Source organism: Sminthopsis crassicaudata, chromosome 2 (assembly GCF_048593235.1).
Source record: "Sminthopsis crassicaudata isolate SCR6 chromosome 2, ASM4859323v1, whole genome shotgun sequence".
Taxonomy (NCBI): domain Eukaryota; kingdom Metazoa; phylum Chordata; class Mammalia; order Dasyuromorphia; family Dasyuridae; genus Sminthopsis; species Sminthopsis crassicaudata.
The window spans coordinates 626,093,530-626,108,468 of record NC_133618.1 but is presented as its reverse complement, the minus strand read 5'-3'; the positions used below and the strand labels follow the sequence as shown (position 1 = coordinate 626,108,468).

General features: G+C 32.5%; 1 protein-coding gene across 7 annotated transcripts in view; it reads left to right on the top strand.

Annotated features, from left to right (window-relative positions):
- Positions 1 to 3,571: 3,571 nt before the first annotated feature.
- LOC141558731 (beta-microseminoprotein J1-like) overlaps positions 3,572 to 14,939 on the top strand; it is a 48,909-nt gene continuing 37,541 nt past the window's right edge. For 2 of the 7 annotated variants that reach the window (XM_074296366.1, XM_074296363.1), the window contains exon 1: positions 3,572 to 3,742. Coding sequence is in view for 1 of the 7 variants with exons in the window: in XM_074296367.1 (XP_074152468.1) it covers positions 9,437 to 9,536; positions 14,163 to 14,268 (206 nt within the window). In the remaining 6 variants the exon portion in view is untranslated. Of the gene's footprint in view, positions 3,743 to 4,836; positions 4,872 to 9,430; positions 9,537 to 14,162; positions 14,269 to 14,939 lie in introns of all 7 variants that reach the window. The other 5 variants (XM_074296371.1, XM_074296369.1, XM_074296367.1 and 2 more) reach the window with 4 other exon arrangements.

Sequence of the window (14,939 nt, the reverse complement as noted above, 5' to 3'; positions counted from 1 at the left end):
AGATCTGAGATGGAGGAGTCCATTTAATAAGTGGATTTGATGCAGACACTAACTAAGGATCATACTACTTTCTCTTTGTCCTTTCTGATAAGGCACTTAACAAAAGCTTAATAATGGGTGAGATGTCTTCCTGAATTTGGAAAACAACTCCGTATGATTTGTTTTAAGAGAAAATAAGAATGAAACTGAAAGTGAAACCCTGTCCCTAGAGATTGAGAGGTATTGATTTTGTGGAATAACGGAAAGCAGTTCAACTGATTAAAGAAAACAAGAAGAAATGAGTAAGCAATTTAATTTTAATCTGATACTTAACTTTTCTTGACAATGAAAAGAGAAAAATGTGTTTAGATCAGGAAGCAATTTAAAAATAAATGAAATTTAATTGACACATGGAAAGGGAGATTTATAATTAGAGGACTCTTTGAGGAGGATATACCAAACCCAACGACCAGACATAAAGGATCATCTACCCAACTTCTAATGTTGTTTGGACTCACACACTGTTATGAAGAATAGGTATAGACATTCACAATGAAGGGTAGGGGAAAAATAAGGGGCTCAGACATTGTCTTTGGGGAAGCCTGAAGTAGAATTCTCAAAGCGTTTTATAACAGAATTAATTGGTTATGTAAATTATACAAAAGTCACCAAAAATATTGGAAAGATACCAACTCTACCAAAGATATCAAATCTCTAAGAAACCTTAAAAAGAACTACTGTAATTAATTGGGATTGTTTTGGAAGGGATATTTTGGACCGTGAACCTGGGTTATGGCCTTGACTGTGAAAATTACTAACAAAAGCATTTTCTGAAGTCACTGATATAAGCATATTTAGACTTTCTAAGGCCACAGAAGTAATGCTTCCCAAGTAACTGCCCTTCCATAGATTAATGCATAGACTATTTCTATTTTTAGTAGATCCTGTAACTAGGCTATTATCTAAAGAGATCCTGTTTCTAAAAGCCTCTGCATTTCTACAGCAATCTTAGTTTCCTTAACTGTGACTTAGAGCCAGATTTATAGTATATAAGCATCCTTGACCAACTCTAAGAGCTAACTAGTTACCCAGACTATTTGGCCCATTCACTTTTGCAAAATAAAGGTTTGATTAAAAAGAATCTTTTGTGAGTTCTGTTATGAACACAAAAGCAATTGATTTTCCTTTGGGGAATCAATTAAAAGGAAATTTTTTTTCATTTATGAAAAAATGAAACTGTTATCATAAACTTTGAAAATGAGTTACTTGTTCACTTTGGGCTCTACATTTCAAAGCACAGGTAGCTAATAGCCCTAAAAAAAACAGATTTTGATTTTGTGGTTAGAAACTCAGATTTTATTTGATTTAGATTTGTTCTGTAATTCAGTCATGATATGTTGAAAAAATGTTAATTAATGTTAACAAAATGTTAATTAATATGTTAATTACCACAATTAAATATGTTATTTAATTAATTATGGCATCAAATGAAAAAACAAACAAACAAAAAAACAAACTAAAAAAGCCGGAAAAACAAATGGAACAGGGAAATCTGTGTTATACTCTAGTCTTAGAAATGTATTAGCTGTGTGACCTTAAACTAGTAATTTTACTTGTGGTTCCTCATTTGTAAAGAGAATAGGATTAGCACCCATCTCCCAAGGTTATTGTGAGAATTAAATGATATAACGATTTTGAAATGCTTAAGGAAGTGCCTTGCATATGGCAAACACATATAAATTTTGTCTATGGTTCTTATTATTTCTTTAATTGACTATAATTGCTACATGTTCATTAACCCTCTAATATCTTTCAGAGGAGATTAGTATGAAAAGTGAAAGGTGATACAAGGAGTGATTTTCTAAGCAAGATAATTTAGAAGCACATTTGACTGAATTGATGTCTTCTGAGAATAAATTTTGTTTCACATTATAAGTACATGATTATTGTGTTTGTAAAATTTTGTTGAAATTTGAGAAAATATTATTTAGAATGCCATTAGACAATTAAATTTACTTTTAATCTGGAAATATGTGAACTGCTAGATTACAACTTTAGCTGTTAATAAAATGTGATTTTTAAAAGAGATCTTTGAAAACTGTTAAGTATTAAATAGGGAATATTTGGCTTTAAAATTAATAATAATATTAATAATAAATTTATTGTTTGGAGAAAATTTTTTGTAGATGCATTAAGATATCTTTTCCTGTGAGGTCCTTTGAGACTTTGCATTCAGGCTGGTTCATAAAATACTATGAGTCCTTCTAAATTCATATTCTAAAATTTTAAGTACTAAAGTTTGTCCTAAATTGTATTGCTTTGTTACTGAAATTCTTTTAGCAAAATTATCTGGGAATTTTTATAAGTTATTAAGAACCAGAGAAGCAGGGCCCACTTCAGAGCTATCCTGAGTATGAAGCCTATTTTAGAATTCTAAAAGAAGATAATTCTTGGGACCAGACATAGGCCATTTGGGACTCAAGATGAAATGATAAGTGGACATTTGGAATGGATTACTAGGATACAAGGAGACTTGATGTTATTTAGTATTGGTGATTATCATTATATTGCTTAGACCCTTTGTTTTATGGTGTTTATATTTGCTGAGTTTTTTTGGTTACCTTGATGACATGCAAATCTTCTCTCTCAAAATAAGTCCATCATCAGCCCTCTAATAAGTGTGGTCTACAGCAATGCTTTTTTGAACCTCCTCCAAATTCCATCATTATATTCCTTTTGAATAAGGTATACCTTTTTCAAAGTTTTTTCTTGTTGGGTTCTCATCCACTAAGTCAAAATCAAGTCAACAAGCATATTACTATATGCTAAGTATTGGGAATATAAAAAAGGAAAAAATAAATAAAATATTCCCTGTTCTCAAGGAACTCACTGTCTAATGAGAGACATTGTTTGTTGTTCCAATAGCTATGTACAAGCAAGATATATAAAAGATAAACTGGAGGTAATCTATAGAGAGAAAAAGTAGCATTATGGAGGAACTATTAAATCAAAAGTGAATTGTGACATTTGTATCTCTTTTTAACCCTGATTATTACTCATACTTTCTTCATTTCTTTATATGTGAAACCATGTGTTTTATAACTGGTTCTTTTATTGCATTTTTGTATTGTGTGAATTTCTAGGGGCCTCTTTTATAGCTACTTTTTATGAAACCTTACTAGTTTGGTGGGGAGCTGTGAGAACTGCTTAAACCAAACTGATTCCATCTATAAAACTGACTCCATTTTGAGATTTCAGTTTCATTTTCCTGTAAATTCTACCTACTTGCTAATTAAGCATTGAATGATATGGTGTTTCACATCCTGGAAAGTACACTTGTTCATTCTACCCCTTCCCTATTCCCAAAATTCCCCAAGTGCCCCTCCCAACTGGTATTTTTTTTCCAATTAGAAAACATTGCTTAATCTTGTAATTGTTCACTTTTAACACATAAAAATTTATCTTCCCCTGTATTTTTGGATCTATTGCCCAGCTGGGGAAGCCTGTTCCCAATTTGTTCTACAATTGGCATTCATTGCTTAATAAATTGATATGCTTGGAAGCCCAAACCTTTGTTTCCTTGGTTATTTCAGATTTCATCTGTTACAATTGTTGGCAAATTCAATCAGGTTGAGTAAGAACCCACACTGGAAGTCTTTTTTAAAATCTCCCTTGAGCATTCTGGACATTTCTTTGAGGGACTTCTTCAAGGAAGATTGCCTCTGAAGGTCAAATTCCCCTCAGTCTCAGTTTCTGAAATAAGGTAAGCTTCCATGTTATTGTGGTTAAGAACTCCCTCTAAAGCAAGTCCCTTCAAGACAGTAGGTTAAGTAAGGCAAGCTTCCTCAATATAGGAGATAACACCTTAGGGAAAATAACCTCTGTTTTGTTGTGGAAGTTACCTTGGGGGAAATTATAGAATCTGGGAGTAGTGTTCTGATGTGAACATCTTGGAAAAATTTTTATTCTGGGACCAAGGGCAGAGAATGGCATTAAAACTGACATTAAAGAAATTCAGATTGTTAATATATATATATATGTATGTATGTATATGTATATTTATATATTCCTTTTATATATATTATATGTAATATATAATTTCATATATTATACATATATATATTTAAAATTCTTTAATTTCACATTTGATTTAGTTGAGATTTGTCCTGTAATTAAATTATGGTGTGTCAAAATGTCCTCTTAATTCTGACATCTAATGCAAAAAAACATTTAGAAAAATGAATGGTTCATAGAAACTAACAAACTCTGATCTCAGAAATTGTGTAGTTGTGTGACCTCAAGCAAGTAATTTTCTGTTTGCCTCTGCTTCTGCATTTGTAAAGAGGATAGGATTAACACCTACCACCAAGAGTTATTGTGAGGATTAAATTATATAAACCCTTTGAGGTATTTAACATAATGCCTGGCATACAGTAAATACTATATAAATGTTATCTATGTTTATTATTTCTTTAAATGAATGTAATGACTAAGTAGTTGTTACCTATTGTATAAGTTTATTACAGGCTTCAGAAGTGGTTAGTATAAAATGCCAAAGATGATAATATGAGTGATTTCCTATGGAAGATAATTTGGAAGTGAATTTGGCTGAATTGATGTTATCTAAAAACAAGTTTCTTTGCATGTATTTGTGATTTTTTTATATGTTGTAAAGCTTGTGAAACCATTTCAGAAATATTATTAGTTAAATACATTCTCTTTTAATATGGATATGTTGGATTTAGCTGTTAAAAATATGATTTTTTAAAGCAGATATTTGAAAATTGTTAAACATTTAATTGGACATATTTTGTGTTAAAGTAAATAATAATGATAATCATTATTCATTGTTTAAAGGAAAAGTTGCAAAGAGCATTTAAGATCCCTGATTGGTGAGTTCCTTTAAGACTTTCCATTTAGGCTTGTTCTAGTAATTTATCAGTCCTTCTCAATACATGTTGTAGAATTCTAAAGTCCTGTAGTTTGATAACCTCTAAAACTAAACTAAATAAATAGGATCCATTTTACCATTCTTTGTCAAATGGGAGGAATTTACAAGTTTATTTTTTGTTTATGTTTTAATCATTTTATTTTAAAGTAAATACAAAACAAGAAAAAACAAAATGGAAAAGAAAGACAGAAAAAGAAAAAAACCATTGTCATGCTCAGCAGAACATCATGGAATATTCAAAATATGTAATAATAGACTTCAGTTTCACAAAAGCATATATGATAGTAGAAGACGTTATATTCATGACTTTGGTCTACTGTATATTTTTTGACTTTGTTCTTTTTTTCCCCTTTCATCCCTCCTACTTCACCCAAGTAAGCTACAATTAACCATGTATAAAAATATAAAGATATAGATATCTATACACACATGTAAAAATCTATATATACATATGCATATAGACATATACTTGAATGCATGCATATATAACATATACATAGAGCTTTTGGGGAAACATGAGAAAACCAATAATATTGAAGCCTTAAGTTGTTATCAGTGTAATTGTAATTAGTAGTCATAATTGTAACTAATAAATAAGTAGAATTAGCTTTTCTATTTGAATAAATACTCTAAGGACTATAATTTGATATTATTTTTAGTTTTGTTTATTTTGGTAGTTGTTTAAGTGTTTTTACATATGAAACAAGTTTTCAAAATTGGATTAAAGATCTTACCTATATAAAATTGTATTGATAATTGTAAAGAGATTCAAAATTATTTTTCTACTTTTAAATTATCTTTCTGGTGATTTTAAAAGACAGAAGGACTCATTTTACAATTCTGATCTTTGTCAATTATTTTTGAGATTCCCTATCAGGTAAGTAATTTGGTAAAGAAAGAAAAAGCAAGTCATATGTAAAAACTGAAATACTCTGAAGATTTTGGTGAATTATGTGTTCTTATTTTGATGTTCTTCTTACATCTCTGTTATTACTAGCATCAGAACCATAAAGATTGAGTTGATGTTCATCATATGAACTAGTTACTGGGAAATCAAATTAAAGAGATTGTCCTAAATGGTATTTTCTTGTTACTGAAGTTTAGCAAAATTATCTGGGAATTTTTATAAGTTACTAAGAACCAGAGAAACAGAATCCCCTTCAGAACTGTACTGAGAATGAGCTCTATTCTAGAATGTCCAAGAGAAAGTATTTCCAGGGATCAGACATGGGATATTTGGGACTCAAGATGAAATTAATCAGTGGGCATTTGGAGTGTGTGCTAGGATACAAGGAAACTTTGTGTCAATTAATAGAAAGATGTGATCCTGTTTCACAGTGTTTATATTTGCTAAGTTTTCTTAGTTATCTTGTTAACATGTAAATCTCTCTCCAAATGAGTTCCTTGTGGGCCCTCCAAGCACTTTGGTTTCTAACCTGACATTGTTTCCATATTATGAATTTAACAAGGTTTGTATCCTTAGGGAAAAATCACCATTCTTGATTTTAGGTTTTGTATCAGGTATACAAACATGTAAGAGGATGTTTCTTGATGTGCTTTTCTTGACACATATTGTTGATTGTGACCATGAGCACATTAAGAACCTGACAAAGGTTACTTATAAAGAAGAGATGCTTGGGAGAGTGGCCTGCCTCCTCACCTTTGAATCAAAAAGGGAATTAAGAGAATTAGGGGAATGATATGAACCAAGCTGACTCGTTTTGTAAAATTGACTCATTTTGAGACTACATTTCATTTTCCTATGATTCCATTTGTTTGCTAATCTTGGGAATTGAGTGGAATCCTGTTTCAAATCTGGAGAGGCTACCTACTTCCTACTCCTAATTCTCCAAATTCCCTAAATCCCTCTCCCAATTTGAAAAATCTCTAATCTTTCCTCCAAATAGAAATCAGACTACCTAATTTTATTTCCTACTTGACATCTTGTTAATTGTTTGCTTTTAACACTCCTTTTGTTCTCTCCTGTATTCAGGGTCCACTGCCAAGCTAAGGAGACTGGTTATGATTTGTTATACAATTGGCTTATGTGGCTAACTAAACTGGTGTCCATGGAAAATGGAACCTTTTTTCCTCATTTATATCAGATTTACCTTATCATTAAAATCAGTTTTCTCCCTCCCTTTTTTCAGTTTTAAGACTTCAAAATGATAGGGGCAGCTAGATGGTGCAGTGGATAGAGCATCAGCCCTGAAGTCAGAAGGATCTGAGTTCAAATCTAATCTCAGATACTTAATATTTCCTTGTTGTGTGACTCTGGGCAAGTTACAACCCCTATTGCCTCAGCCAAAAAAAGTTAAATTAAAAAAATAAGACTTCAAAATGAAATTTTCTAGATACCAGAACTTTTTATTCTTACCAGCCCTTAAGAGGTACCCTTCTATCCATGTGATAATTATGTTAATAGTTGAAAACAATATCCATGTCTTCCCTAAATCATCTCTTCTCCAGGCTTAATTTCCCAAGTTTTTTCTTCTAATTATTGAAATTTTATTTTAACTTATAATTATAATTTTTTTTGACAGTACATATGCATGGGTAATTTTTTACAACATTATCCCTTGCACTCATTTCTGTTCTGATTTTTCCCTTCCTTCCCTCCACCCCTTCCACTAAATGGCAGGCAGTCTTATACATGTTGGATATGTTATAGTATATTCTAGATACAATATATGTTTGCAGAACTTAATTTCTTGTTGCACAGGAAGAATTTCATTCAGAAGGTAAAAATAACCTGGGAAAAGAAACAAAAATGCAAACAATTTACACTCATTTCCCAGTGTTCCTTCTCTGGGTGTAGCTGATTTTTTCCATCATTGATCAATTGGAAATGAATTAGATCTTCTCTTTGTTGAAGATATCCACTTCCATCAGAATACATCCTCATACAGTATCATTTTTTAAGTGTATAATGGTCTCCTTGTTCTGCTCATTTCCCTCAGCATCAGTTCATGTGAGTCTCTCCAAGCCTCTCTGTATTCATCATGCTGGTCATTTCTTACAAAACAATAATATTCCATTTTAGGATTTAATGAACACAGGTTGCTCAAATCTGTGGTATGGGGTAGGGGAACCATAAAGTCATTCGATATTATTAGTAGTTAGTTCTGCAGAAGAGGCTTCTTGTTTGGATGGGAAGACCTCTCAGATAATAAAGCTTCATTCATATAACATAATTTAACATTCATATAACAAACATTCTCCAGTTGAGGGTCATCCATTCATTTTCCAGTTTCTAGTCACTACAAAAAGGGCTGCCACAAACATTTTGACATAATACAGAATTAGTAATTTTAACTGTAAATGTGAATGGGATGAACTCTCCCATTAAGTGGAGGTGGATAGCAGACTGGATCAAAAGTCAGAACCCTACAATATGTTGTTTACAGGAAACACATTAAGCAGGGAAATACATATAAAGTAAAGGTAAAAGGCTGGAGTAGAATGTATTATGCTTCAGGTGAAGTCAAAAAAGCAGGGGTAGCCATCCTTATCTCAGATCAAGCAAAAGCAAAGTTGATCTAATTAAAAGAGATAAGGAAGGAAACTATATCCTGCTAAAGTATAGCATAGACAATGAAGCAATATCAATACTAAACATATATGCACCAAGTGGTATGGCACTTAACTTCCTAAAGGAGAAGTTAAGAGAGTTGCAAGAAGAAATAGACAGCAAAACTATAATAGTGGGAGATCTCAACCTTGCACTCTCAGAATTAGATAAATCAAATCACAAAACAAATAAGAAAGAAATTACAAAGGTAAATAGAACATAAGGAAAATTAGGTATGATAGATCTTTGGAGAAACCTGAATGGTGATAGAAAGGAGTATACTTTCTTCTCAGCACCTCATGGAACCTATACAAAAATTGACCATAAATTAGGACATAAAGACCTCAAAATTAAATGCAAGAAGGCAGAAATAGTAAATGCTTTGTTTTCAGATCATGATACAATAAAAACTACATTCAACACAAAAAAAGTTAAAAAAAATGAGTAGTCACACAGAAGGCAAAATATACAGAAATTAAATAGGTATTTGGACTCAATATGACAAAGGCTTGAAATATGTATCAGCTATTAATTTGGGGACTCTGAACAAGACAGAGTCTTATAAATGCCTCAGTTTTCTTTTCTGTAAAATGAGAGTACTTGACTTAATGAACTCTAAGTAGGCTGTCATTGTTCCCATTTTATAGATGAGGCAACTGAGGCAGACAGACTAAATTATTTATCATAGGTCACACAATTGTGTCTGAGGCCAAATTCAACTCAAGTCTTCTTGACTCGATGTCCAGTGCCCCTTTTTAGACTTTGTTATTACAAAGGAAGGATCATTTGCTAGCATGAGGAACTGTATATTGGGCAGTGACTATGTAAGAAAATGGGAAATCAGTAATAAAAATTGAAAAAAAAACTGTAGCTATTTCCCTTCCCTACCCATCTTTAATTTTTTTAATCTCTTCTTTTTTTTAAAATAGAATACCATGTTAGGTGTTCTCCTTTCCTTGGCTAACTTTTTGATATACTGTGATGCTCAATGCATAAATACTCCTTTGGAGATTATGCCAGATGCTGAAGTACAAGGTAAATCTTTGTTTATAATTGTTTCCTCTCTCTAGGGACAGAAGAATTTGTTAAGCAAGAAAAGCATCTGGGGCAACCTTGTGTGGTCTATCTGTGTCCATTAGAGCCAATACCTATGGGATGAGAGTAGTGAACAAAAGGTGGGGAAAAGGATTTAATCTATAGATGTGCTTAAGCTTTCAGCTACAAAGTCAAAATTCATCATGGAAAGAAAGTTAACATGAGAATAAAAGAATCCCCCCAAAAAGAAAAGTTCCTGCCTTCTTGGAGTTTATATTCTACTCTTGATCTGCTAACACATATTGAATGTTTCCAATTATTATAATGAGACCTTAGAGAAAAATAAGGAATATTCATGACTGAATTTATTGTGAAACATGAAAGGAGGTTGCCAAGGGAAATTGCATAACCTCCTTGAGAAGTCTTTAAATGTGGTACAGAGAGACAGAGCCAAGATGGTTGAGAGGTTAGGAAGCTGCCTGAGTTCTGCCCAGATTCCTTCAGAAACAATGTTAATCAACCTTTTAAATGTATTTTGGAGTAATAGAACCCAGAAAAGATCCAAGGAAACAATTTTCCATCTTAAGATAACTTAGAAGGACTTCAGAAAATTTCTATCTCACTTAGGGAAAAGGGAATGCAGCATTGCACAGGAGTAGTGCTGAGAAGCCAGCAGGAGGTTCTTAGCCACAGAAAAGATCAATAACCAATATTCCCCTTCCCTGGCTGAACAGGCTGTGGCACAGTAGGCCAGCTATGAGGTCCCCAGTGCAGCAGACAGATTGTGAACTCCAGAACCCTGGCATAACAGGCAGGGCTAGACTACACTAGCCACACACTAATATGCCTGACAAGCCACCAGCACCTCAGTCTTCAGCAGGAAAAGTCAATGTTCAAACCCTTATCCCCCATCAAAAGTAGCTTGTGAGAGTGCCTCCTGTGCCTTAGGATCAGAAATCAACTTTTTAAAATGCGTTCTGCTCATAAAGAGCTACTTTGGCAATAGGGAAGATCAAAACACAAATCCAGAAGAAAATAGCAATGGCAAAATGCCTACATGTGAAGCCTTAAAGGGGATTATGAATTGGACTCAAATCCCAAATGTTCTTTTTGTAGACCTCAAAAATGATTTTAAAAATCAATAAGAGAGGCAGAAGAAAAATGGGACTGTTGAAGAATGTTATACAGGATAATTAAGAAAAAAGAGTTAGCAACATAGAAAAGAAAAAATTGATTGAAGAAAACAGTTCTTTAAAAAACAGAACTGATCAAAGGGAAAAAACTCCACTGAAGTAAACAGCTCCATTAAAATAAAATTGACCACATGGAAATGGAGGTTCAAAAGCAAGTTGAAGAAAATAGTTCCTTAAAAATCCAAGTGGAAGCTAATAAGTGTGAGACATCAAGAATCTGTCCAACAAAATTTAAAGAAAGAAAAAATAGAAGAAAATTTAAAATATCTCTCTGGAAAAAAAACTGGCCTGGAAAATATGTCTTTGAAATAGAAGTTAGTATGATTTCACTACCTGAAAGCCATGATGGGGAAAAAAATGCCCTTTATATTGTAGAACTCAAAGGTAAAATAGTCACTGAAAGAATATACTAATAACATCCTAAAGGAGATCCCAAAAGGAAAACACCAAAGAATATTGTAGGCAAATTCCAGAATTATCACTTTAAAGAGAAAATACTTGCAGGCAGTCAAAAAGAAACAATTCAAATACAAAAGAGTCACAGTCAGGATTACATGGGATTTAGCAGCTTCTACATTAAAGGATCAGAGGGCATGAACTATAACATTCTGGAAGACAAGGGTCTTGGATTACTACCAAAATCACTACTCAGCAAAAATTATTATTATTTTTCAGGGGAAAAGATCAAAATTCAGAGAAATAGGGGACTTTCAGATCTTACTGATGAAAAGAACAAAGCTGGACAAAAAATAAAGTTTAAATATAAGACTCAAGGGAGGATAAAAAAGGTAAAAAAAAAAAGGGGGTGGGGAATTGTTATTCAATAACATTTAACTGTTTGCATCCCTAAATGGAAAGATAATACTTGTAACTCTTGAGAACTATATGGGTGTGAGTATAAGTTGACTTTGATCTGATGATATAAAAAATTAAAGAGTTAAAAAGGATTATACTTGCAGAAGAGGAAAGGGGGAGGGAGAATAGGGTAAATTAAATCATGAAGAGATGAAAAAGACCTATTACAGTAGGGAGAAAGAGATGAGTGGGTAAACATTGAATCTTACTTTCATTAAATTTGGCTAAAATATAAACTCAGTTGGGAATAGAAATTTATCTTATCTAATAGGGAAGAAGAAGGGAAAAGGTGAAGGAAAAGGGAAAGGGGAATTGATAGAAGGGAAGGCAAATTGAGGGAAGTGAGAGATGAAAGGAAAACTCTAGTGAAAGGAACAGGGTGAAAGGAGAGAGAGAAAATGCTGAGGGGAATAGGATGGAGGGAAATACACAGTAATCATAAGTGTAAATGTGAATGGAATGGACTTTCTCATAAAATGAAAGTGGATAGAAGAGTGAATTAAAAATCAAAATCTTACAATATGTTGTTTACAAGAAACCGATTTGAAGCAGAGATATACACAGAATCAAGCAAAAAGTCTGGAACAGAATACATATGTATATATTTATACATATATATGCTTCCGATGAAGTAAAATAAAACAGAGATAGAAATCCTAATCTCAGACAAAGCAAAAGCACAATTAAAAAAAGATCTAACTAGAACTGAAAAACTACATCTTGCTAAAGAGTAGCACAATGAAGCAATATCAGTGTTAAACATATAGGCACCAAGTGGTATAGCATCCAAATGTTTAGAAAAGTTAAGTGATACACAGAAAGAAATAGACAGCAACACTATATGAGCAGGGAATCTTAATCTCCCTCTCTCAGATCTAGATGAATCTTACCACAAAATAAACGAAAAAGAAGTTAAAATAGTAAACAGAATTTTAGAAAAGTTATATATGATAGACCTTTGGAGAAAGTTGAATGAGAATAGGTGGAAATATACCTTTTCCTCTGCAATACAAGGCCCCTGTACAAAAACTGAGTATAGCTTAGGGGACAAGAATTTCATAGTCACATGCAAAAAGATAGAAATGTTAAATAGATTCTTTTCGGGTCATAAGGAAATGAAAATTACATATAATAAAGTGCCATGGAAATAGATTAAAAATTAATTCAAAACTAAATAGTCTAATCCAAAAAAAAATGAGTGGTTCCAACAATAAATCAGAAAAAAATCAATAATTTCATCAAAGAGAATGACAATCACAAGAAAAAATACAAAAACTTGTGGAATATAGCTAAGCAATTTTGAAGGGAAATTTTGTATCTCTAATTGCTTAACTAAATGAAACAGAGAAAGAGGAAATCTATAAATTGGAATACAACTAAAAAATTTAGAGGAAAGAACAAAGTAAAAATCCCCAATTACATGTTAAATTAGAAATTATGAAAATTAAAGGAGATATTAATAATAATTAAACATAAGAAACTATTGAACAAATAAATAAAATTAAGAGAAAGAGATTATTTTTTAAAAATCCAACAAAACTAGATAAACCTTTGGTTAATTTGATTAGAAAAAAGAAAGAAAAAAACAAATTACCAGTATCAAAAATAAAAACAGTGAATTCAACACCAAGAGATAAGAAATTAAAATGATAATTCAGAATCATTTTGCCCAACTATATGCCAAAATATCTGAAAGTCTAAGTAAAATGGATAAATATTGATGAAAATAATAGAAAAGGAGAGAGAAAAACTTTTTAATAAAAAAGAAATTGAATAAGCCATTAATGAACTCCCCCCCCAAAAAAATCTCCAAAGCCAGATGGATTTACAAGCAAATTCTACCAAACATTTAAAGAACAAATACTTCCAATATTATATAGTATTATTTTTCAAAACAGGCAAAGGGGTCCTGCCAAATTCCTTTTATGATACAAAAGAATGTCATGGAATACAATTGTTCTCTAAGCAATGATGGGCTTGCAGATTTCAGAAAAACCTATAAAGGCTTACAGGAACTGATGCTGAGTGAAGTGAGCAGAGCATAGAGAATATGGTACACAGTCCCAGAAATACTGTGGAACAGTCAACTATTATAGGACTTAGCTCTTTTCAACAATGCATTGATACTAGATAACTGGAGAAGGCTTGTGATGGAAGATGCCATCCACAAGCAAAAAAGTAAAAGACCCTGAAAGTAGATTAAAGTGTGCTGTTTTCACTTTTTCAATTTCTTTTCTCTTTTTTGTGGTTTTTTTTCCCTTTTGTTATGATACTTCTTTCACAATATGACTAATATGCAACTATTTAACAAGCTTGATATCTTTGGAAAGGGAGAGAAGAAGGGCAGAGAGAGAAATTTAAAATTCAAAATTTTACAAAAATGAATGTTGAAATCTCTCTTTACTTATATTTAGAAAAAATATTAAGTACAAAAAATGGGGGAAATTAAAGGAAATAGGGGGAAAGAGGCCCAAATCCTCCACTATTAGGATGATTTAGTGGCATTAAAGACTTGGTAAAAAAAAATTCTAAAAGCATCAATTGCAATTGAACAGAATTGCCTTATGTTCTGTTTTAGGTTGCAGGGATGCAAATGGCATAATCCATAAGTTTGGCTCTCAATGGTTTTCTGATTGTGATCATTGTATATGTGATAAAAAATTTGGACAATCATGCTGCAACACGTAAGTTTAAGGCTTGCCTTGATGTCAATAGATGTAAAATGACAGAATCTTTTATCTGGAAGGGACCTCAGGGATTATGGGGTAAAACCAGGGTGAGAATCAGAAACCCCTACTCAATAAGTGGCCATTGGACATGTGTTTGAAGGTCTTCAGTGAGGACAGCTTTTTTTCCCCCTTCTGAAGAGTTCTCTTGGTTAGGAAGCTTTCCTCCCAATGCATTTAAAAACAGTCCCTTTTGAGCCTTTAGTTCCACTTCTGAGCTCTGTTGCCAAAGAACAAGCAAGCTGAGCAAGTCCATCTCTTCTTCAGGTTATGATTCTTCTATCTTTTATGACACTGTTTCATTCTCTCCATTTTTGTTAACTAATGAATGTCCTCCAGATGATCAATTTCCTTCCTAAAAGAAACTGAACATGATATTCTGGAAGTGATCCAATCACAAAAGAATAGAGCAAGACTTTAATCTCTCTACTGGAGACACTGCATGGAGCTTGGTGTTGCAAAGATCTGAGTTTAAAACTTTCCTCAGACACATGTATGTTGTTTGTGTGGCCTTGGGCAAGTCATTTGAATTTTATGAGCCTAATGCATTAAAAAGAAAAGGAGAATGTTTTGACCTTGATGAGTTTCTAAAGTTTTTTCTAGTTTGAAATCTAGGATCTTTGATTCTT